Raw genomic sequence first — 23685 nt, forward strand, 5'->3', positions numbered from 1 at the left:
GTAACTCAAAAAGCAAAAAAAATGGCTATTTCTACATACTGCCATGATCTAAGGAAAAGTAGTGCTCATAAAATCTCAAAGATTATAATCCTCAAATTCTAAAATAAGAAAATAAATTTTAATTGTTAAAGAAAAACTTACTGAAGAACTTAGATAGCTTTCATATTTTCTTCTCCATTGTTTACCTATATTCCTCGCAAAGAGAACTTATGTTGTTTCTACAAAAATAATGCCAGTTATATAAACAAACTTTAAAAGCACGTGAAAAAAATGGTATTAATAAAGAATAACATGAAAAAATGTGCCATGCCAGTTTTAATTTCATTGTTTTAATATCATGAAATACAAGTACAAAACATTGTACAAGTATAATTTTTACTACACGAAGATGGAATAATACATTTGTGTTCTTAGCAGAATATGTATTACCCAGTATTAGCCATTATACCAAATATTTTCCACAGGGATTTTTTTTTCTATTCCTATGAGGTTGTATCATGAATAAGAAAGCTCACAATTTTTAACCACGGCAGATCTATATTTATCTTATTATTCCTGTTTAGCTGCTTTGGAGAACTGTGAAGAAATACTTTAGCTAAGAGTAACTTTGATATTTCATGTTGGCTGAGATCTTCCTTATGTTGGCATTGCAAAGACAACATGCATTTATATGGAGTAAGAAAAAATGTCTCAAAAGCCTCCTTACTGCTTAGGAAGCCAAATTAGCATTTCCTGAAAAAGTACAGAATATTGTAATAAATAATTATTGGCTAAACAGTTATTCGTGAAACTATTTACACAAGACATAATGACAACAGAGGACTAGAAAGTCCCACATCATGTAGTAAAGAAAACAAGTTTGCAAGTATCCAAAACTGGTCTTCTCACCTCTAAACTGGTTTAACCACGTCAGGTGAGAGTAACATCAGCCAATAAAGAAAAGCAAACTGTGCTAAGTGTTCAAAATTCAACTTCCATAGTCTATCTCACAGTTTTTGGCCATTTCGGCTAAGACTTTTCTTATGACAAAAAAATTAACAAAAGCAGCATTTATTTTGCTGAAAATGTGAAAAAAAATAATACTGCTAATTTTAAAAAATATGTGAACTAATTTTGTTTTTATAAATAAATAAAATGATTTTTATCATTTTTTTAAATTTTAATTATCATTCTTGCTGTTAAAAAATCACTCAGACATATGTCAACTTTTAAGGGTAAACTTAGGGGTATTTAAAACTTGTTTGGAAAACTGAACCACATTTAAATTGCCAACATTATGCTTTGTTCTTGGTAGGATCATCTTTGTTTCTTCTTTTCACATCCCAATTATAAACTCTGGCCATATCTGCAAACAATTGTCAAAGAAAATACAAAAGTGGCTCTAAACAAAATATGTAATGACTAAGCAGTCACACACTGAATCAAATAGACAGAAGTCACACAGAAACACACTCGTCTGATGACGAGCCAAGTCTTCTTGCCACTCATTTGCTAATAGTAGAATTCCACCAAAATTAAATCAAGAAATCAAACCAACAATTATTTAGCATCTCTAGTCAATTACATACTATGTACAGAGTCAACTATATCGAAAAATATACACTTGGCATTCTCAACAACTTTAGAGAGCCTCTCTGCCTTGTCATTATATAAATTCATTCAAGTCATATTCTGACATGAAATATTCCAATTAGTATAACTTGTTTTTAAATTTATAAATAAGTATTTTAAAATAAAGTAATTCACTCTCATCCCAAGTTTAACATCTTTCCCTGTGATAAGAATCACCCTGCATGGTTCGGGCAAGAAATCCCTCCAGATTTAATTGTTAAAATTTTGGAATTTCAATAACACACAGCCACTACTGCAGCCATGCGACATCATATGTTATTCTTAACCAGCAATAGAAAACAAATTGTCTACTGTTGCCTTTTCGGCAGATCTGAGTGTTGGGGTAAAATCCCAAATAATAATGGTGGGTGTGGTGTCAAAATATTGAATGTAATCAAAGTAGAGAGAGAGTAATTTGTTGTTGCTTTTTAATTTTTTAAATTTTTATTAGTGAAACACCATGAGGTACAATTGTAGATTTACAAATTTTTGTGCTTGGGTTTCAATTAAACAATGATTAAGTACCCATTCCTCCACCACTGCACATTTTCCACCACCACAGGCCCCAGTATCCCTCCCACCCCCCATCCCACCCTGCCTCTGTGGCAGGGCATTCCCTTTTGTTCTCTGAGGGAGAGTAATGTGGAAATCATCTGCCCCACAGGTAGGGGGAGGGTGTGGGATGGGGATATTCTGGAGCTTTAGGGGGTGGAGAATGGGCACTGGTGAAGGTACGGGTGTTTCATTGTATGACCGAGACTTAAACCCGAAAGAAAGGTGGAATTCATGCACAATTAAATCAGCCTAATCAGTGGCTAAATAAATAGCAGTACTCCTATATATATAAAAAAAGAATCACCCTGCACAAGACCTTGCTTGTCAATTCTTTCTTTCACGGTCCAAGCCTTTGTTGTTGAAACTAAATGCCATAACACAAGATCATCTAAGTCCTCTCCAATGTTATCTTCTCGAAGTTTTATAGTTTTTACCCATCTAGACGAAGTCTTCACATTCTCAGTCACATGCCAACTCCTGCACATGACTTCAAATAGGCCTGCCTTTCCTCCCAAAGCCCTCTACGCCTGCTTCATGCAACATGCTATGGAAAAGAGGCTGTGGAAGCAAGTAACAGTTGCCAGTGAAAATAATACACAGGGCTGGAGTGATAGTACAGTGGGTAGGGCGTTTGCCTTGAACACGGCCAACCCGGATTCGATTCCCAGCATCCTATGTGGTCCTTCGAGCACCACCAGGAGTAATTCCTGAGTGGAAAGCCAGGAGTAACTCCTGAACATCACCAGGTGTGACCCAAAAAGCAAAAAAAGAAAAGAAAAGAATACACACACATGTGTGTATATCTTATTTTATATATGTGCTAAGTAACACAGAGGAACAATGAAACATCCTGAAAGAATCAGATATACTCAGAACTGTTTGGGTACTTCATCTAAAACATGCACTGTGAGGACAATGACTACCGCAAAAAGACAGATCAGAGAAGAAACGCAGAGTTAAATATACCTTATCTCCTCTTGACCAGAAAACCTATTCCCCACATCTTCTCTCCATTGATCTAAATCCTGCAAGACCTTTAAAAACTGCCATTATGTGGGATGAGTACATGCTTTGCATGCGGGAGGATGGAGCTGATTTCCAGGCACTACATAGTCCCCCACACATATTGACAGTGATCTCGAGCATCACTAGTTGTGATCACAGACTAAACCAAACTGCTCCTAACCCTTCTTAGAAACAATTCCAGATCACCTCTTTCTCTATACTGCCTTGGTCTTGCATACATTAACTTATATTTTGCTATGAAATAATTAAACCTTCTTTTATTACTGGTTTTCTTACCATATCATTCCAAAACCAACTTAGCACAAATAGCTTAGCACAGTAATAATATCACAAGAGAACATAATAGATGCTTGTGGAATTAAACCAACTATGAAGGTGTCATGAGAAAATAACTGAATGGAGAATGCTCAGTTACCAATTTGAGCTTGCACATGCCTTCAGACTTCAAATTTAGATTAATATACAAACTTAACTATTAGGTACCTATCAAGTATTTAAGTAATAATGTTATTTATTATTCTAATAAAATATGGACCTTTAGATTAGCCTAAGTATAAGGATATCTTCTCATCTAAAACTAGTTTGAATAGTAAGTGCATTTCTCCTTTCCCTCCTCTTTTTTAAAGAAAGGATACTGACTTCTGTGGTAGTAAATTGATCTCGAAGAAAATCAAGGTCTTCCTCAAGAGAATCAAGATTCTTTGTGGCAGTTGATAAATTCTTTTCCAACAGTGCCTGGGCTTCATCAATATCATATTCAAGCATTACATTAGCCTGAAGAGAGAAAATCATGATGAGTCAAGAGAATCAAGATACTTTTTGGCACTTGATAAATTCTTTTCCAACAATGCCTGAGCATCAACATATTCAAGCATTACCTAGCCTTAAGAGAGAAGTCATGATGATTACTAAACAGTTACAAGGACCTTGTAAGAGGTTAGAGCAGGAATTCACAAACCAACACCTCTCCAGGCAAATCTAGTCAGCTGTCTGTTGTCCTAAATTTCATTGGAACCCAAATATCTTCACGTACACTTTCATGCCACAGTGTTAGAGTGAGTGAAGTAGCTGTGACAGAGATCATATGGTGAGCAAAAGCAAAAATAATCTACTCATTGGCCTTTCATAGAGTTTAGAGATGTATAAGTTATACATATATACTAGTAATTATAACCTGGTTTAGAGAATATATTTATAATCAGATGCTGGTAGTAATACAAATGAACTTCGTTATAGTCAGAAAAAATAGAGGTTCAGAAAGGTGAGACAGTTAAGTTTAAATAGATTGCTAGAACACAAACAGGAGAATTGGAATAGGAACCAATATGTTTAGATATCAAATCCTATTTTCCTAATCCCTCCATCAAAGCATTAAGTAGTATGACATCTGAATCAATTTCAATAGCAATCTTTGAGTTTAAGATAAAACAATGTCAGTCTTTCAAAGACATTTGGTCTGTACGAAAGAAAACTTTCACTGTTTCCTTTTTTTTTTATAATTTATTTATTTATTGAATCACTGTGGGAAAAGTTACAGAGCTTTCGGGTTTAGGTCTCAGTCATGTAGATACCAAACACATTTCCCTTTACCAATACTCATTTTTAACCCCGAACCCCAATAGACCCCCACCTCCCACCCCTCCCAGTTCTTGTGAGGCAGATGAGTTCTAGTTAATACTCTATCTACTTTGACTAGATAGATTATTTCGATAGAAGATGCACAATTATTGTTTAGAGTTTACGACCCACCCCCCACAATCAGACATGCTGAAACAGCGTTGTGAAATGATTTGCTTTCTACAACTTGGTTTAAGAATAAAATGATGTCGCGCGGCCGCGATAGTGGCCACGCGGTTTTGAATTTCTGCTATTGTTTCCTTTTAACCTCCAAAACATCTCAAATATAATACAAGCCAAAAAGCAAGGTGACTGGTCTGTTTAGATATACTAAAATAGAGTGTTTAAAGGCATTTGGGATGGTACCCCTAGACATGGGGTACCATCCATTTCTTAGCTCTGATGTTCCCCTGATAACCAGACCAGTCATTTCCTTTTCTCATCTGACAAGTGGCACTTAAAATTATTCAAAGGAGTTTGGTAATGAATAAATGAGACAAAATGAAAGTGTTAATCACAAAGTAAGTGCTACATATTTACTGTCTAAAAAATCCAATCCTTGATTATTAAAAAACTGTCTCTCCAAACTCAGACTTCCAACTCATTCCTGATAGTGCTGTTTATTTTTTTAATTCAAAACATCTCCTATATTTTGGTTACCTTTAAAAGATAAAATAGGGGGTATGGTGCCGCCAGCAGGTCAAACTGTACCTGTGAGGCTAGTGTATCAGCAGCCTGATGGCACCTTCAGACTTCCAGATACCCCAAACTGCTGCTGTGCCGTTGGCCAGACCCCAAAAACTTGGGGCAAAGTTTACCAAGAAAGTAAATGGCCAAAAGTTAGGTATGTGGGAGACACACCCACAGACCATCTCCGGCTCAGCTATATAATTGGAGGCATGGCCTCTCTGGTTCCTGATCAAACTGCTTAACGATCTTGATCCCAGAGACTCAGAAACAAATCTCGAAACCCAACGGCTTTTGGCAGAAATGCATCCGGTCCCTGCAGTAGATTACCGGTACTGAGTCAACCCAGGTGGGAATCGGTTTTGTCCCTTGGCCTGTTCCCCCTGGCGGCCCGGTGACTGCCATCCTCCAGAGGCCACTGGACAGTCAGGTTTGGGTCCACAGTGACGAGACACGCAGGGCCTCATGGGATGGGGGTGGAGCCGGTCCTTTCCTCCCCACCCCAACGAGACCCCAAGTCGTCACCCACGAACAGCCTCTCTGGCTCCTGATCAAGCTGCTTAATGGCCATGATCCCAGAAACTCAGAAACAAATCCCGGAACACAGTGGCTTTTGGCAGAAATGCGTCCAGGCCTGCAGTAGGCTACTGTCGCCAGGCCACCCCAGGGGGGAAAGGGTGCTCTCCCTCCGCCTGCTTCCCCTAGTTGACTCGGTGGCTGCCATCCTCCAGAGGCTATTGGACAGTCAGGTTTGGGCCCTCGGTCACGAGACACACGGGGGCCTCACGGGACTTTCCTCCCCACCCCAACGAGACCCCAAGTTGTCACCCACGAACGGCCTCTCTGGCTCCTGATCAAGCTGCTTAACAGCCATGATGCAAGAGACTCAGAAACAAATCTCGGATCCCAGTGGCTTTTGGCAGAAATGTGTCTGGACCCCGCAGTAGGTAACTGTCGCCGGGCCACCCCAGGGGGGAAAAGGGTGTTGTCCCTCTGCCTGCTCCCCCTAGGCGGCTTGGTGGCCGCCATCCTCCAGAGGCCACAGGACAGTCAGCTTTGGGCCCTCAGTGACGAGACATGCAGGGCCTCATGGGAGTGGAGCTGGCCCTTTCCTCCCCATCCCAACGAGACCCTGAGTCACCACCCATGAACAGCCTTTCTGGATCATGTTCAAGCTGCCTAACGGCCATGATCCCAGAGACTCAGGAACAAATCTCGGAACCCAGCAGGTTTGGCAGAAATCCCTTTAGACTTAAGTGTTAAAATTGCAGAATTTCAAAATCATGCGGCCACTACTGCAGCCACGTGACATCATATGTTATTCTTAACCAGCAATAGAAAACAAATTGTCTACTGTTGCCTTTTCAGCAGATCTGAGTGCTGGGGTAAAATCCCAAATAATAATAATAGTGGGTCTGGTGTCAAAATATTGAATGTGACCAAAGTAGAGAGTAATATGGAAATCATATGCCCCACAGGTAGGGGAAGGGTGTGGGATAGGGGTATACTGGGGTTTTTTTGGTGGTGAGGAATGGGCACTGGTGAAGGTATGGGTGTTTCATTGTATGACTGAGACTTAAACCCGAAAGCTTTGTAACTGCTCTCACAGTGATTCAATAAATAAAATTATGAAAAATGAAAAAAAAAGAAAGATAGAGTTCATGCCCAATTCAATCAGCTAATCAGTGGCTGAATAAATAGCAGTACTCCTATATTAAAAAAGATAAAATAGAGGGCTGGAGCGATAGCACAGCTGGTAAAGCATTTGCCTTGCACATGGCCAACCAGGTTCGATTCCCAGCATCCCATATGGTCCCCCTGAGCACCGCCAGGGGTAATTCCTGAGTGCAGAGCCACGAGTAGCCCCTATGCATTGCCAAGTGTGACCCAAAAAAGCAAAAAAAAAAAGAGATAAAACAGAATACAATTTAAAAATAGTCCATTCAACATATGCATGGGCTGGAGCAATAGCACAGTGGGTAGGGTGTTTGCCTTGCACGTGGCCGACATGGTCAACCCGAGTTCGATTCCTCTGCCCCTCTCGGAAAACCCGGCAAGCTACTGAGAGTATCTTGCCCGCACAGCTACCCGTGATGTATTCGATATGCCAAATACAGTAACAAGTCTCACAATGTTACTGGGCCCACTCGAGCAAATCAATGAACAATGGGAGGACAGTGACAGTGACAACATGCACACCATTATTCACTGCTGCACTCAGATACAATAGCTAAGATATGGAATCAACCTAGGTGCCCAATGACGGATGGATTATGAAGAAATGGTATTTATACATAACTGAATACTTTGCAGCTGCAAAAAACTATGAAATTATGCAATTTGCTGCAACATGGCTGAAACTGAGAGATACCATGTTGAGTAAAGAAAGCCAGAAGAAAGACAAACACAAGATGATCTCATTTATCTCTGGTATATGGAATACTTGATGAGGAAATGTATTATAGACCACCCGTGACCCAGCGTTTAGGGAGAGGACGATGAAGGAAAGAAATCAAAGGGGGAAGAAGAACATGGCAAGTAATAAATGAACAGTCATCAGAGCTTCAGTTATACCAGCGGTAGGGGTGAGTGGTATAGCAATATATCTAAAATACAAACTCAACAAAACTGAAGATGTGATATAAGCTGCAACCAATGAAACTTTGTAATGTGCCTGTCAAACTGATGGGTGGGGATTGGGGTGGGTAGGGAATATAGGAACACTAGTGGAGGAAAATTGACACTGGTGGTGGGTTGGTGTTGAAATATTACATGCCTAAGACTCAATTATCAGTAATTTTGTAAATTACAATTCCATAATATCAAAACACCTCATTTAAGAAACATTAAGGAGTATTAAGGAATATTTATCCTTAGTTAAGTCACTCTTCCACATATTCTGAACCTCTGCACTTAGTGGTCTAACAGGTATTTCAAGTTTGACATATCCCAAACAACTCCCAAGTTATCCTGCAAATGTTCAGCCCTTTGTCCGTGACATAAGTTACAAATATTTTTCATGTTCACTGTCTTTTGAATTTACTCCTGACCTCCAAAGCCTGAAGAAGTCCTTGAGGTCAGAGCAATAGTACAGCAGGTAGGGTGCTTGCCTTACATGCAGCCAACCTGGATTTGATCCCCAACATCATATATGGTCTCCTGAGCAATGCCTGGAGTGATCCCTGAGCTCAGAACTGGAATAAATCCTGTGCACTGCTGGGTATGGCCCCAAAACAAAAAAAAATTCCTTATTCCAGCCTTACGAAACAATCTATGACTTGAACTGAACTTTGATGATGGTGTCATTATTGCATGCAACTATGTAGTCCAATTGGAATTCACTGAATTGTTAATTGTAAGGCAGGATTCTACCATAGTTTTTGCTAGAGAGCTTCCTGTGGTCCTAGTCTAATTGGTTGAACCATCTTTCCACCTGCTGATAGCATGCAGGTCAACAGAAAGAGAAGTCAAGAAAGATGACCTCCAAGACTTGAGCCACCAGATAGATAACTTTTCCCTTTACAGAACAAAACCTAAGTATGGGAATTAAGGCTATAAAATTAATAAGCACAATTGTGAAATTATGACAACTATGGGACAGAGAGGTGATTTTCTATGTACTAATCTACCTAACCATTTTTCATAGTCATAGAGTTCTTTCTTTTCTATGACTCTATAGGAAAAATTCTCCTATGCCTGAGGTTAAAAGAAATGGGCAGATAGTTAAGAGAGCCAAAAAGCACAAGATAGAATTAAAAAATGGATCCTATAAAATTCTCTAAATTAAAAATATATGGGTTCAGAATAAATCCTAGGGACAGAGAAATGACTCAATGGTCCAGTACACTTGCTTTGTAGGACGGAGGCTGGAGTTTGAGCCCCAGCACCAAATGACTTCCTGAGTATTGCCAGAAGCAATTCTAAGCACCATCAGGTGTGGCTTCAAAACAAAAAGAGGTAACCTCTAACATCTTTTTCCTCAAATTTATAGGGATCTTTTCGGAACTAATAAGCTTATGAGAAAGAAACATTCCTCTGAAGTTCCTCAATATCTATGATCTTACTTATATGGCTCTTCCTTCTATTATATTTTTGTTGTTGTTGATTTGGAGGGCACACCTGGCAATGCTCAAGAGGTCACTCTTAGCTATAAACTCAGGAATCACTCCTGGCAGTGCTCAATGGACCATACGGGATGCCAGGGATCAAACCCAGGATGGCTGCAGGCAAGGCAAGCACCCTACCCACTGCACTATCTCTCCAGAGCTTTAAAAGACAGAGATTAAGTGGAGGGTAAGCAAAGTTTTGAAAAATTTTGTTTTGACCAGGAAATACTCGTGCAACTAACTTTATCACACCTAATTCAAGTCAGTTCCTAATAGGGTCCACTTGAAATTCACCCCTTCAGATGAACACTATACACAGCTCAAACAATTCTGTTGTGCCAACAAAAACATGTTACAAATGCCAGCCAAGGAAACAGGATTATTATATTTACTTACCCCCAACCAAAGACACACTTTATCAGTGGGAGGCACTGAAGCTTTGCAGTACAAGTTATCTGCCAGTAAGAATCTAGTCTCCATTGAATTGGTGGACTCCTTAAAAGAATGAAAATGCTATAAACATGCTAGTTTAATACCGAGATAACAGAACTGAAAGCTGAACTTAAGTTCTTCAAAACACTGCCAACATACAAATTAAGTATAACGGTAAAAGAAATGAATGCTGGAGTCAGACGGCTGGGCACAAAGACCATGGATGACTAGCTATGTAAGTTTGATACATAACTTTACTTCTTTTACCTCTGACTGTTTCCTCATCTGTAACATGAGGTTAAGAATAATACCTGTCTCTCTCATTTTCTCTGTCTCTCTACACACATACCAAGTGTCTGACACAAAGTAATGATTCTGCTATATAAGAGTTAGCTATTACTCATATTACTAATTGCCAACCAGCCAGTTTTCTACAGTTCTGTAGAAACTTCATACAATCTTTAAAATATATTATGTTTATAAAATTTAATCATTATAGCCTGCTTTCAATGAGTGGATTAAACCAGATCAAATTCCAGATTCTCAAATCTAGTTCTGCCACAGAGAAGCAACATGACACTGATCAACTGTAGCATGTCTCTAACTGTTGCTTCTACTTCGAAATGAAAACTGGAACACATAATTTCTAGTATTCTTTCCAATGTTTAGAGACCAATCATAACAAGAAAATACCTTAGATGTTCCTACCTCAAAATGGGACATTTTCTTTTTGTACTAGTAATTTCAATTAAGTATTAATAATTTTGTACAAATTGTTCAAATTACATCTTAAAATTTTCAAGCAATGCATACAATTAATCTAAGAACTGAGGTCCTAGAATTATACCAGATTTGGCGAGGGGGAGGGGAGTCACATTAACCACAGAAGCGCTTCATCTGTAATGTAATTACCTGTTCTCAAGAAGGTAGATTGGACCACAGAGATCAGTACCCAAGGAATAAAAGAAGATACTGTCCTATTTATAAGAAAAATACACTTACTTTTTTCTTCTGCATGTATTTTAGAATTTCTAAAGTCTGCTTAATTTCAGGAATCTGATTTTTAAGCCTGTAAACAAGAAAAAGGTTAACTTAGTATTTTGAGGCAAGACTATCAGGTCATTTGCGTTCTATTAATACAATCGAGAATTATTTACAAATATAAGTTAAGATATATTTGAGATATTAACAAGTTCTATTTATAAAAGTATTAAGAAGTATAATGAAAATGTAGATAGCATACAAACACACCATTATGATTATTTCACATTTCTATTTGCAAACCACATTTCAGAGGTTATCAGAAGTACACAATTATCCTTAACAGAGTCATTTTAAAGTAACAGATATTCAAATATTTTTGTTCTGAATTTGGAACCACTGGAAACCACCAGTTCTCAAGCCAGATCTATGAAGCCTGCATAGTCCTGGTGAATGCCTTCACCACATAGACATATGCATCACAGTTACCTAAACATGAGCAAAGCAATGACAGCTTCCTGCATTTGGAAAAAGCATGTTCAATATTCTGCATGCCTAATATACCAGATTACAATAGAGTATAACAGTTCATGGACATTTAGAAGCCTGCATATGCAGTTCCGGAACCCATAACAAAAGACTACCTGCCTAACCCTGGTGCTAACTAACCAACCCCAGAGCCAGGCCTCCTTTACTTCAGTAAAAACCCGTCCAGTGTTTTACACTGGCAGGTGACATCCTCCTTAGGCTTGTGAGCACTCTCTTTCGAATAAACTCCATTTCAGTCAAATTCTCCTCTTGGACTATTTCTTTCCTTCTGCAACCCTGTCCCAGGCCTTTCATAATAGTACAATTCTAACTATACAATATTACAAACAGGAATGAAGAAAGCAAAAATGATTAGCACGGAGGGATGAATAGATGGAGCACATAGAATTTCTTCTTTTTGGTTTGGGGGCCAGACCCAACAGTACTAAGGGATTACTCCTGGCTCTGAAATCAGGGATCACTCCTGGTGGGGCACAGGAAACAATATGGGGTACCAGGGATAAAACCCGGTTTGCCACATGTGAGCACCCTGCCCACTGTACTACCCCAGCACTGTTTTCTTAGAACAGTGAAACTACACTGTATAGTATTATAAAAGTAGATAGCACATGCATCTGTCAAAACTTATGACAAGTACAACAAAACAAAGTCTAAGCCATGGAATTTCACTGACAATAATTTACCAAGATATTGGCTGATCAACTATAACAAATACAGCAATCTGGTGAAGGATATTGGTAACAGAGGTAGCTAAGCATGGAAAAATCTCTGTACCTTCTACTCTATTTGTCTATGACCCTACAGGTACGATAAAAATAAAGCCACAAAAAATGAAAAGCTAGGCTAGTGAATTATCTTGCATGCAGGATGACCAACTCAATCCCCAAAACTGTCAGGATCCACTCCCAAGCACAGAGCTGGTAGGAGTCCCCAAGCACAACTGGCTGGGCCACCAAAACATAAAAAGTAAAATAAAAATAAAGTAAAATTACTAGCAATTGATTCCCAAATGAAATCAGCCTAAAAAGAGCATGAGACAAATTCTTTTTTGGCTCAAAAGTCACTTAAAAAAAAAGAAACTGTTCTGTCACTAAGGTGTAGCTCTTTTGGGGGGGGGAGGTCACACCTGGCAATGCACAAGGGTTACTCCTGGCTCATGCACTCAGGAATTACTCCTGGCGGTGCTCAGGGAACCATATGGGATGCTGGGAATCGAACCCTGGTTGGCTGCGTGCAGGGCAAACGCCCTACCCACTGTGCTCCAGCCCCAGTTTAGCTCTTTCTTAATGACAATGAGAAACTTCCCACGGCCTTCATTTATTTTGCATGGAAAAATATACAAAACAGCAGGTCAGAGAGATGAGCAGGTATGGTGTTTGTCTTGTATGCAGCTGACCCAGGTTTGATTTCCAATATCACATAGGGTCCCCATGAGCCCATCAGGAGTGATCCCTAAGTGCAAAGCCAGGAGTAAGCCTGAGCACTGCCAGGTGTGGCCCAAAAACAAAACAAAAAAACTTGTTGGAACACTGTATGACATACCCAATCATAAACAACTTTATAACTGAATCTCCCAGTTATTCAATAAAAGAAATTTTAAGAAACCTATCACGATCTTGCTCAAGCCCATGTTCTCACTTGAACACATATCTAAGTTGCTAATCTCTGTGTTCCTTTGCCTGCTAGTTTCCACATTCTTTCTCTCCCCTCACATCTTTCTAAATGTCTTAATAAAAACTATCTTGCTTCACCAAAAAAAAAAAAAAACCCAAAACCCATCACTATGTGGTACTCCAGGAACACACAGATGAAATCTAATTAAAATTTAATTAAGAATTAAATTTAGGGGCCGGAGCCATAGTATAGCATATCCCATATGATCCCCCAAATGCCACCACGAGCAATTCCTGAGTGCAAAGCCAGGAGTAACCCCTGAGCATCACTGGGTGTGACCCAAAAAGCAAAAAAAAAAAAAAGAATTAAATTTAATTGCTAAATTATTAAATTTCATCAATTTAAATCCTAATATTCTGTGAACTCTTTGGAATTAAATATGAGTATTTTAGAACTCTCAATTTTGGTCATTTTTATAGATACTCATCTAATCAAATGACCAAAAGATGTGTCCTTCTGTGAAATGTCAAATACACATACAAATTAAGAAACGTGTCCATATCAAGGTTTTTGGCCCTGTAAATTATTTCTATGTCACATTTTGGGAATGCCTACAGCAGTACTTGGGGGCCCAGTGCCCATTCCAGGAAAGAGTTGGCCTGGCATATCCAGGTCTGACAGTCAGGTGCTTGATGAGGCATGGTGATCCTCCATAAGAAGGTGTCATGCAGTGCAGGAGACCAAACTCTGGCATATAAGTTCCAACCCTCTGAGCTATCTTCCAGGCCAATACTGCAACACAGTTTCGTATGTTCAATTAACACATTTACTATTGTAAGACATGTTGTATACTGATAGACCCAGCAGCCTAAGCCACCAAGGTCACACATATACCCAAGTAACATAACCAACTCTCCTCACCCTGCTACATCCTGAAAGAACAGGCAGTTCTAACCTGAGTGCTTACACCCTTAACTATTATCTTTGCTGGTTTCATGGCTTAAAAGTAAAATGTTTAATGTTATGGGGTGCTAGGAACTAAGGGCCACTGAGGCTTAGGTCGAATAAGTAAGATAGATGCCCAGAAGTAAGTGTTATTCAGAGTCAATGAACTCCCAAGTTACAAAAGCATAGCATTAACAGTCCTCCTGTGTCTATACAAAAAGGACATTCCTCTAAAGTAAACTATGCAAAGAACATAAGAGAGAGAAAAGCAGTATTTCACTTACAAATACAAAATCCAGAGTTCCTCAGAAGGATCTGGCCTTACAAGTCACAGGGTCTGAATTGGGTAATAGATGTTTAACAGATGGAGAAGCAGGGCACAGAGGAGAAGTTAAAGATGAACACAGAGGAATGGGAGTGCCTCTGGGTAACTGTGATGGGTGTAACCCAATAAACCTAAGCTCCCTGCGGCAAGGGAGAACAGAAAAAACAATTGTACCCTACAGAAATATGAAAAATAAGTATGGGGCTGGAGCAATAACAATAGCAATAGCACAGTGGGTAAAGCATTTGCCTTGCATGTGGTTCAATCCCCAGCATCCCATATGGCATCCTGAGCACCGTCAGGAGTTATCCTGAATTCAGAGCCAGGAGGAACCCCTGAGCATTGCTGGGTATGACCCACAAAGCCAAAAAAAAAAAAAAGAGAAGTGGCTATATGACAACCAATACTACTGTTGAAATAAAGAACTAATGTTTATTTGCCAAAAGACAAATGACCAAAGTCAAAAGAAGAGGGGGAATAATAAAGAGAAATAAGGGGCCAGAGTAACAGTAGAGTGGGTATTACACTGGTCTTGCAAGTAGCAGATACAGGTTCTATTCCCAGCATCCCATTTGGATCCCTGAGTCCGCCAGGAGTGACCCCTGAGCAGAGCCAGGATAAGCCCTCGGCACTGCCCAATGTGCCCCCCCCCCCAAAAAAAATGGGTGGCAAAATCAGAAGTGTCAATATCCACAGAAACCTGAATTTCCAATGAGGGGGGAAACTACCAGATAGAAAAACAAAGCAAAAAATAAAATCAAAATTTCCAGTTACAGGGGAAAAAGCTTAAGATTCGTGTGTTAAAGATAAATGATGGGCAGCAAGATTTATACAATACACAAAGACTATATAAAATATCAATAATTTTAGCATCCAAATTAAATAAATCCCTCTGCTAAAACATCGATACATCATGAAGAGTCATTTTGTTTCATTGTTATTATCAAAGCAGTGAGGAAAATTGCAGGAAAAATTAAAACTAAAGGCAATAAAACAGAAGAGGCTTCGAGCTGAGTAGTGAGGTCTATAGAAAAGGAGGTGTCGAGAAGCAGATGTCCAGCCCCACTTAGACCTAAGGCCCAAGTTGAGACCTGACTCTGAGTTCAGTAGGGAGGAGGCTTAAGTGGGAGGAGGCTAGTAAAGAAAACAGTCAAAGCAAAATCCTCTACCGAGAAAGGCAAACTTGTCCATAGCCACAGTCATAGGAAGCTGGAATAAAGTTAGATAAGACATCCACACTTAGACAAATTATAGTGAAATAAGAAAATTAAAAAGGTTTTGTTATTTTTAATAAAGGACAGAAATTTCCAGTTAAGATGGCAGCAGAGAGGCTGGAGAGATGGTACAGTTGATGAGGGTCTTGCCTCACATGAGGCCAATCTGGATGCAACGCCCAGCACTCCATATGGTCCCTGGAGCCCAGCCAAAAGTGATCCCTGAGCACAGAGCGAGGAGTTAAGCTCTGAGCCCTGCAGAGTGTGACGCTTCCCTCCAGTCAAAATTAAAATACGGCAGGAAAGCTGGTTCATTCTAATCCTTCAAATGGCCAGAGCACACTTCCTTTGTTAGAGAGTAGCATAGACATAACAAGTGTTTAGAACCACAGGCTAAAAGTCCAGCAAGGGATGATACAGAAAAGTGAGCTGATTTCCTGCAGCTGCTTTTTCCAAACAACACTAGAAAGCTCCTTTCTCTTTAGAAAAATATGCCAGGTTATTATTAAGAAATGACTAAATTAACTCATTTTATAACTCATAACTAAAGGAGCTATACATTGAGTATCATAAAGAGATGATATGATACTCATATCATGTGAGCTAGATAGTATTAACTTCTTTTTTCTTTGTTTCTGAGTCACACTCAGTGATGTTCAGTGGTTACTCCTGGCTCTGCACTCAGGAATTTCTCCTGGCGGTGCTGGGGGACCATATGGGATGCTGGGGATTGAAGCTGGGTCGGCCACGTGCCAGGCAAACGCCCTACCCACTCTTTTATTGCTCCGGCCCCTAGTATTGACTTCTTAATGCAAGAATAGTACAAAACTATAAAGCAGTGATCCCTCTCGACCCCCCAAAAATCAACCTTGATCAAGACCACAGCTACAACAATTAATTTACAGAGGGGTAAAAGAAACAAGTTTTAAAATTACACAAGAATTCAGCAAACAGTCCTGAATAACCCTTAGATAAAAGGTAAAGGTAAAGGCCCTCCCGTTAATCATCGATTTGCTCGAGCGGGCCCAGTAACGTCTCCATTGGAGACTTTGTTGTTACTGTGTCTGGCATATCGAATACGTCACGGGGAGCTTGCCGGGCTCTCCGAGAGGGGCAGAGGAATCAAACTCGGGTCGGCCATGTTGGCTGCGTGCAAGGCAAACGCCCTACCGCTGTGCTATCGCGCCAGCCCCGAAGGATTGATTAACCCTTAGATAATCAATCTTAATGTGAAAAGTAAAACAAGCATTGAGAGTAAAGAATTAGAAGGTTATCTTTTGTGTGTTGAAAGTAGATAAAGGACCAAAAAAGATAGCCTCTCAGTTTCTATACTGCAAACCATAATGCCCAAAAGTAGAGACACAATATGGGGGAAACTGTCTGCCATAGAGGCAAGGGGAGAGGTGAGATGGGGAGGGGATTCTGGGGACATCGGTGGTGGAAAATATTCACTGGTGGAGGAATGGAGGATAGATCTTAGATCACTGTATAACTAAAACTCAAATATGAAAGCTGTGTAACTGTATCTCATGGTGATACAATAAATAAGGGTATCTTTGTGAACTTGGGATAATCACACAGATTACTACACCAGATACAAAGAGCTCTACACATAAATTAGAGTACATAAAAATTAAATGACTCCAAGTGAAGTTGTATCTCCACAGTATATCCTTTAAAAAGGGATTATTTTAACTACACCATATAAAAAGAAATGGGAATCCTCCCACATAGCACATAGAAAAAAATTAATGACACAAGTTAAAAAGTTAAATGTGAAACAAAATTTTAAAAACCTTTATAAGAAAATATAGGTGGCCCATGTCCCATCGTCACCATCATGTAAGCTCACCTACCATCCTTGTTCTGGAGACACGTAAATATATCTCAAAAGACATCACCTATCCACAAAAATTTCTCAGATACACATCCCAGGTGAGAACATCAGGGTGCTCTTGAAGGTGGGGGGGGCCAGGTTTCCACCAAAACAAAGCCCTGGCAGCTGCTCCCACACCCCAAAGTTGCCACCCAGTTAAAAATTTAACTACAGCTGGACTGCTCAGTTAAGAATTCTGGTACATCTACACAATAGAGTACTATGTAGCTGTTAGAAAAGATGAAGTCATGACATTTATATACAATTGGTACTACATGAAAAGTATCATGATAAGTGAAATGAGTCAGAAAGAGAGGGATAGACACAGAAAGATTGCATTCATCTGGGGAATATAATGTAACAAAATAGGAGACTAACACCCAAGAATAGCCGAGATAAGTACCAGGAGGTTTACGCCATAGCTTGGAGGCCAGCCGCACATGGTAGGGGGAAAGGCAGCTCAATAGGGAAGGGAGCACCAAATAAATGGTGTTGGGAAGATCCTCCCAGGATGGGAGATGCATACTGAAAGTAGACTATAGACCAAACATGATTGCCACACAATGCCTCTGTTGCAAACCACAGCAACCAAAAGGAGAGAGAGAACAAAAGGGAATGCCCTGCCACAGAGGCAGGTGGGATGGAGGGGGGGGGGGGTAGGAGGGATACTGGGATCATTGGTGGTGAATGGGCACGGGTGGAGGGATGGGTACTCGATCGTTGTATAACTGACCCAAGCACAAAAATTTCTAAGTCTACAACTGTACCTCATGGTGCTTCACTAATAAAAATTTAAAAAAAAAGAATTCTGGATTTTCTGGAGCAATATCTCCAATACCTACAACACTGACTTCCCAGTAGTAGAACGATGGGATGTAACATGGAAACCAACCAGTCTCAACTAACAAAAACACTAGGATGGAAGGTTAACTAAGCAACAGCTTAGTAAACCCTCAGGCTAGAGCCTAATATCCTCATGGTGAGATACACAAGAGTTTTCACAAATTTTCTTCTACAAAACATTTCTGATCATTCTGTTAGTCACTTAGTGGTAGCAAGGAATTGACTGTCAAACACAAACACTGTCCTCCCGTTGTTCATCGAGTTGCTCGAGCGGGCCCAGTAACGTCTCCATTTTGAGACTTGTTACTGTGTTTGGCATATCGAATACATCACGGGGAGCTTGCCAGGCTTTGTCGTGTGGGCAAGATACTCTCGGTAGCTTGCCGGGCTCTCCAAGAGGGGCAGAGGAATCGAACCAGGCTCAGCTGGGCTAGCTGCGTACAAGGAAAATGCCCTACCCGCTGTGCTATCGCTCCAGCCCAGCAAGGAATATAAAATAAATTATTGTAGGCCTGCTTTGGGAGCATGCTTTAGGGTAGTAGTGAAAATGGAGGTGACAGTGGTGATGGGACTAGTGATGGTACATTGAATGCCTTTAACAAATCATCACGAACAACTCTGTAAACCACGGTGTTTAAATAAAGTGGGCAAAAAAGAAAATATAGGAGTCCGTCTTCTTGAACATGAAATACAAGCTAGGCTTTCATAAACAACATAAGAGTATAAACTATTAAGGGGAATTCGTTATTAAGGGGGTCACACCCAGCAAAGCTCGAGGGGCGAGGATCACTCCCAGCGTTGCTTAGGAGGCCTTGGTGATTGAATCCATGGCTGTGCTTTGAATGTGCTCTACCATTCAAGCCATATTCCTGGCACCTAGAAGTAAATTGTAACTAGACATTAGAAACAAATCACAAACAAGAAAGTTTCTCATGCATATAACCCATACTCAATATACAAAGAACACTTGGAAATAAGAGACAACCAGGCCAGAGATGGCTCAAATGGCTGAAGAGCTTGTTTTGTCCCACAAGTTCCCTCAGGAGTGACCTCAAACACCAAGCCAAGTATAGTCCCAGAGCACTACTGGCGGTACTCACCCCCACCAAAGGACAACCAACACATTTACAGAATGGGTAAAACTCTAAAAAATTTCAGGCTCAGGAGAGATGGAAGAAAATCTGGGTTGGAGGAAATGCTTTGCATGAGGGATCCCCAGGTTTGATTCCCAGCACCCAATATTCTCCTGAGCACCAGTACATGTGTCTCCCCCATCCTCCGGAAAAGAAAAAAGAAATGGGAGGCAGACCCCTTTCCTTCTAGCTAGGTTCTAACAGACTCTAAACCTGACTTCCCCAATGTTAACAGCCCAGGCAATTCCACAGTGCTCACAGTTCTAATTTTTCAGCCTCCCAGGGGATCAAATTACAAACAGTCTCAGCACAGCAGGGACACTAGAAAACAAACGGGGAAGACAGGCAAAAGCCCACCAAGTTCAATGAATGGAACAGTAACATCAAAGACATTATCAATACCAATTAGCCCTGTAAACCCTCAGAAACTGACTCGAGGTCAGGAGATAGTAGAGCAGCTAGGATACTTTTCCTTGTATGCTGCTGACCCACCTTTGATTCCTGGGACCCCATATGGTCCCTCAAGTCCAACTAGGTATGATCCCTAAGTTCAGAGCCAGGAGTAAGCTATGAGAATAGCTGGGAGTGGCCCCCCAAAAAATTACTTGAGTGACACCATAATGAAGAAGTTTACTGAGCTCAAAGAAACAATGGCATAGGCAGTTAGCAAAGCACAAGAAAGCAGGAGTGCTGAAACAAGCAGAAATAACAAATGAATATGGTAAAATATGAAAAATTTATTAGAACCTTCTTGTGCACTGCTCCACCATCCCAGGTGAGGCTTGCCTCCGGCTGGTATCACTGGACCTGTTTTGGAAAGGTCTCCCCCATACTGGGTGGGACGAAGCAGCCTCTATACCAGCCTTCAACAAAGTAAGTGCCTACACCGCAGCTCCTGAAGTGCTCAGCCACTTAAGCAACTTACTCAACAAATTACATGCTGCTCACAATCAATCTTCCTGTCATTCTTTGAAGACGGGCAGAGGAGAGAGAACAACCTCTAGCTTAATCTCTCCATATCTTCCAGGGTGAGAAACTACAAAGATTCACCCCAGTATGGGAACACTAGAAAACCAATGGAAAAAAACACATAGAAGCCCACCAAGCTCAAAGAGCAAAAACAGTTTCATCAAAACCAACACCAGCAAATCCTCAATTCTTTAGTGACACTATGATGAGTTCAAAGAAATGATAGCACAGTGGTCAGCAAAGCACAAGAAAAAGTATGAGTCAAAATGAAAAAATTATAGTCCGAAATGACAGGAATGAAGAATATGGTAGGTCATATTAAGAGGTCAATAGAAGCTCTGAACAGCAAGATAACAGAAGCTGAGCAAGAGATCAAGGAGCTCCAAGATGAGGAGTGAACTTACGAGATAACTACAACATTACACAGGAGTCTGTAGGGAGTACCCTGGGTCACGACTTCTCTGGGAAGTGGGCTGCTGCCGGGGAGAACTCCAACAGAGGAGGAAACCTCTAGGAAAAGGCAGAAGGTTCAAAACAGTCTGAAAAGAAATGAAAAGCATGCCAGAACAAGTTTAAGAGGAACAATATAATAATCACCAGAGTCCTTGAAGAACAGGAAGGCAAATAGGATGAAGAAACAATAAGTAAAGAAATCATCCATAAGAACTTCCCAGAGCTGAGGATTATAGGTACCAAAATCCAAGCGGTCCAAAGGCTTCCAGTGAAAAAGAAGACAAATTAGAAAAACTCTAAGAAAAATTATACTCAATATATAAAATCCAAAGATAGAGACACAATATTGACTGCAGTAAGATCAAATAAAGGAACTTATATACAAAGGAGAGCCCATAAACTGCACAACAGATCTATCAAGTGAGACTACACAGCTAGGTGTGCACCCCTAAAATAAAACTCATTAGAAACTCTGAGCAACAGAGTAACAGCAGCTGAGGAAGTCAAGAAGCTTCAAAATGAGATGGAGAAAACTTCTAGAAAACAACAGAAGATAGAAAAAAAGAAACTGCAAAAAAATGAATAGTATACCAGAGAACCATGGGATAAACTCAAGAGGAACAATGTAGGAATTACTTGAGTCCCTGAGGACCAGGAAGGCAAATCTGATGAAGAACTAAAACAGAAATCATAGTTAAGAACTTGTCAGAGTTGAGGAATATAAGCAACCAAATACAAGAGGCCCAAACAATCCCAGCGAAACAGATTCAACTAAGAAAACTCCAAGACATACAGTACCTAGGATGATAAAAATCAGAGGGCATAATACTGAAAGCAGAGATGTTAAGTGTTAAAGGAGCGTCCCTGGAGGACAGGACAAACTTGCCAGCATGTGGCATTGAGTATGGAACAAATTCACAGTACTTATGATTGCCCTCTATTAGATTAAGAAAGGTAGATTCACTCCTAGCTTGCAAAGGGATTTTATGCATTTCCAACAATGAAATTAGATCTCATTTATACTGAATGTTCTGCTGACTAGGGTCTTTAAACGTCCAGATTTTTGTTATAATATTTTACTTATTAATGCAGACACTTTAGTATCAATAATACAGTATTTTCTAATATACAGCCAAAATTCACTTTTTTAGGAAAAAAACACTAAAGTTTTAGGCAAAACACACTACTTTTATTAGTTTAGTCATACTTTCCCCTTTGAATTTTCTTAATTCTTTTCACCCTTATTAAAGTTTACATGTAGGATTTACCAATTTCATGGAAACTCTAAGATGCAGTAGCACTGTATTACCCATAATATTATTCTTTAATTTATATACCTCATAAAGGGTGTATTTCTTGAAAAAATAATTTTCAATTTACAATTTTGTGGTATTTCAGGAGATTAGCTCAATTTATCTGTATGTATGTAGGGTGTCACCACTTCCACAAAAAAGCTATCTCTCCCATATGTTGGGGCAAAGAAACACAGTAAGAAAACAACAACTTGTCAAAGTCATCAGAACTGAAGATTCTTCTGAGCTTAGATGGGGGCAATTCTTGGGTTACTGGTGAAGGAAGTGGGCTCTCTGGTAGTAGACGTGTTGTTGGAACGATGTATGCATGAAAAGTGTGACTAAAAATATTACAAATTTCAATACCTAAATAAAACTGTTCAAAAAATAAAACGGGCTGGAGCAATAGCACAGCGGGTAGGGCGTTTGCCTTGCACACAGCCGACCCAGGTTCAATTCCCAGCATCCCATATGGTCCCCCAAACACCGCCAGGAGTGATTCCTGAGTGCAGAACCAGGAGTAACCCCTGAGCATCGGCTGGGTGTGACCCAAAAAGGAATAAATAAATAAAACAACTAAAAGAAGTTTTCCATATACGCTGACTCCAATGAGTTGCATTTATTTAAGTCCACATCCATTCTCCATCTTGAGTCATCAGCAGCATTTGACAATAATTAATGAGTCTCTTCTCCATACCTTTCCTAAAAACTGAACTTTTACTTATTTTTTTGTTCTTGATTTTGTTCTACACCCAGAATTGTTCAAGGCTTACTCCTGGCTCTGTATTCAGGGATCACTCCTGGAGGGCATGGGAGAATCATATGGGGTGCTGGGGACTGAACCCAGGCTGGCTGCAAGGTTAGCACCCTATCCACTATACTGTATCTTCAGTCCCAAGAACGCCTTTTCTTAGATTGAATTTCAGAGCTTCACAATCTCCTAGTTTTCCCTAACTATTATCACTGGCAACTTTCCCTTTAGCTTTTTGCCCATTATCCCATTTCAAACTTCTTCTGTTCTAATATCCAGAGCTTTACTAGTATTTGGGGGGGAGGGGAGGGGGGATCAGGAGGCAGAATGGGACAGGGCCTCCCAGCAGTCCTGTGGGAAACTGGGGCCACTCCCAAAGGTACTGTGTCCAGTTGTGCAGGACAAAAAGTCTTGAAACTGGACCAGATAATGCAATGCTGGTCAAATCAGCAGTACTGGAGTCACTAGGGCCATATACCATAGTGCTCAAGGACCACCAAGGTCCCTGACACTGATGCTGGGGAGCAATGCAGTGCCAAGGTTCAAATATGGAATCTCTCATATACAAGGCTTGAGCTGTTTCTTTGAATTTATCCCTGGCCCCTTTCATATTCTCTTCACCTACACACACTTTCTCATGTGATAAAGGACATCCATTTCCCTGGTTTCAACATTTAAAAAATATATATCTTTTATTTATCATTTT

At 40.1% G+C, this 23685-nt stretch overlaps 1 protein-coding gene across 1 annotated transcript in view; it reads right to left on the reverse strand.

Annotated features, from left to right (window-relative positions):
- Window positions 1-314: 314 nt before the first annotated feature.
- The window catches only part of VBP1 (VHL binding protein 1), a 39342-nt gene continuing 15971 nt past the window's right edge, over window positions 315-23685 (reverse strand). Inside the window, 4 exon segments of the mRNA XM_056128867.1 lie at window positions 315-1345; window positions 3828-3966; window positions 9999-10097; window positions 11037-11103. Coding sequence (XP_055984842.1) covers window positions 1275-1345; window positions 3828-3966; window positions 9999-10097; window positions 11037-11103 — 376 coding nt within the window. The 3' untranslated portion in view covers window positions 315-1274.

The sequence above is a fragment of the Sorex fumeus genome, unplaced genomic scaffold, assembly GCF_029834395.1.
Source record: "Sorex fumeus unplaced genomic scaffold, SorFum_2.1 ptg000070l, whole genome shotgun sequence".
Lineage (NCBI taxonomy): Eukaryota > Metazoa > Chordata > Mammalia > Eulipotyphla > Soricidae > Sorex > Sorex fumeus.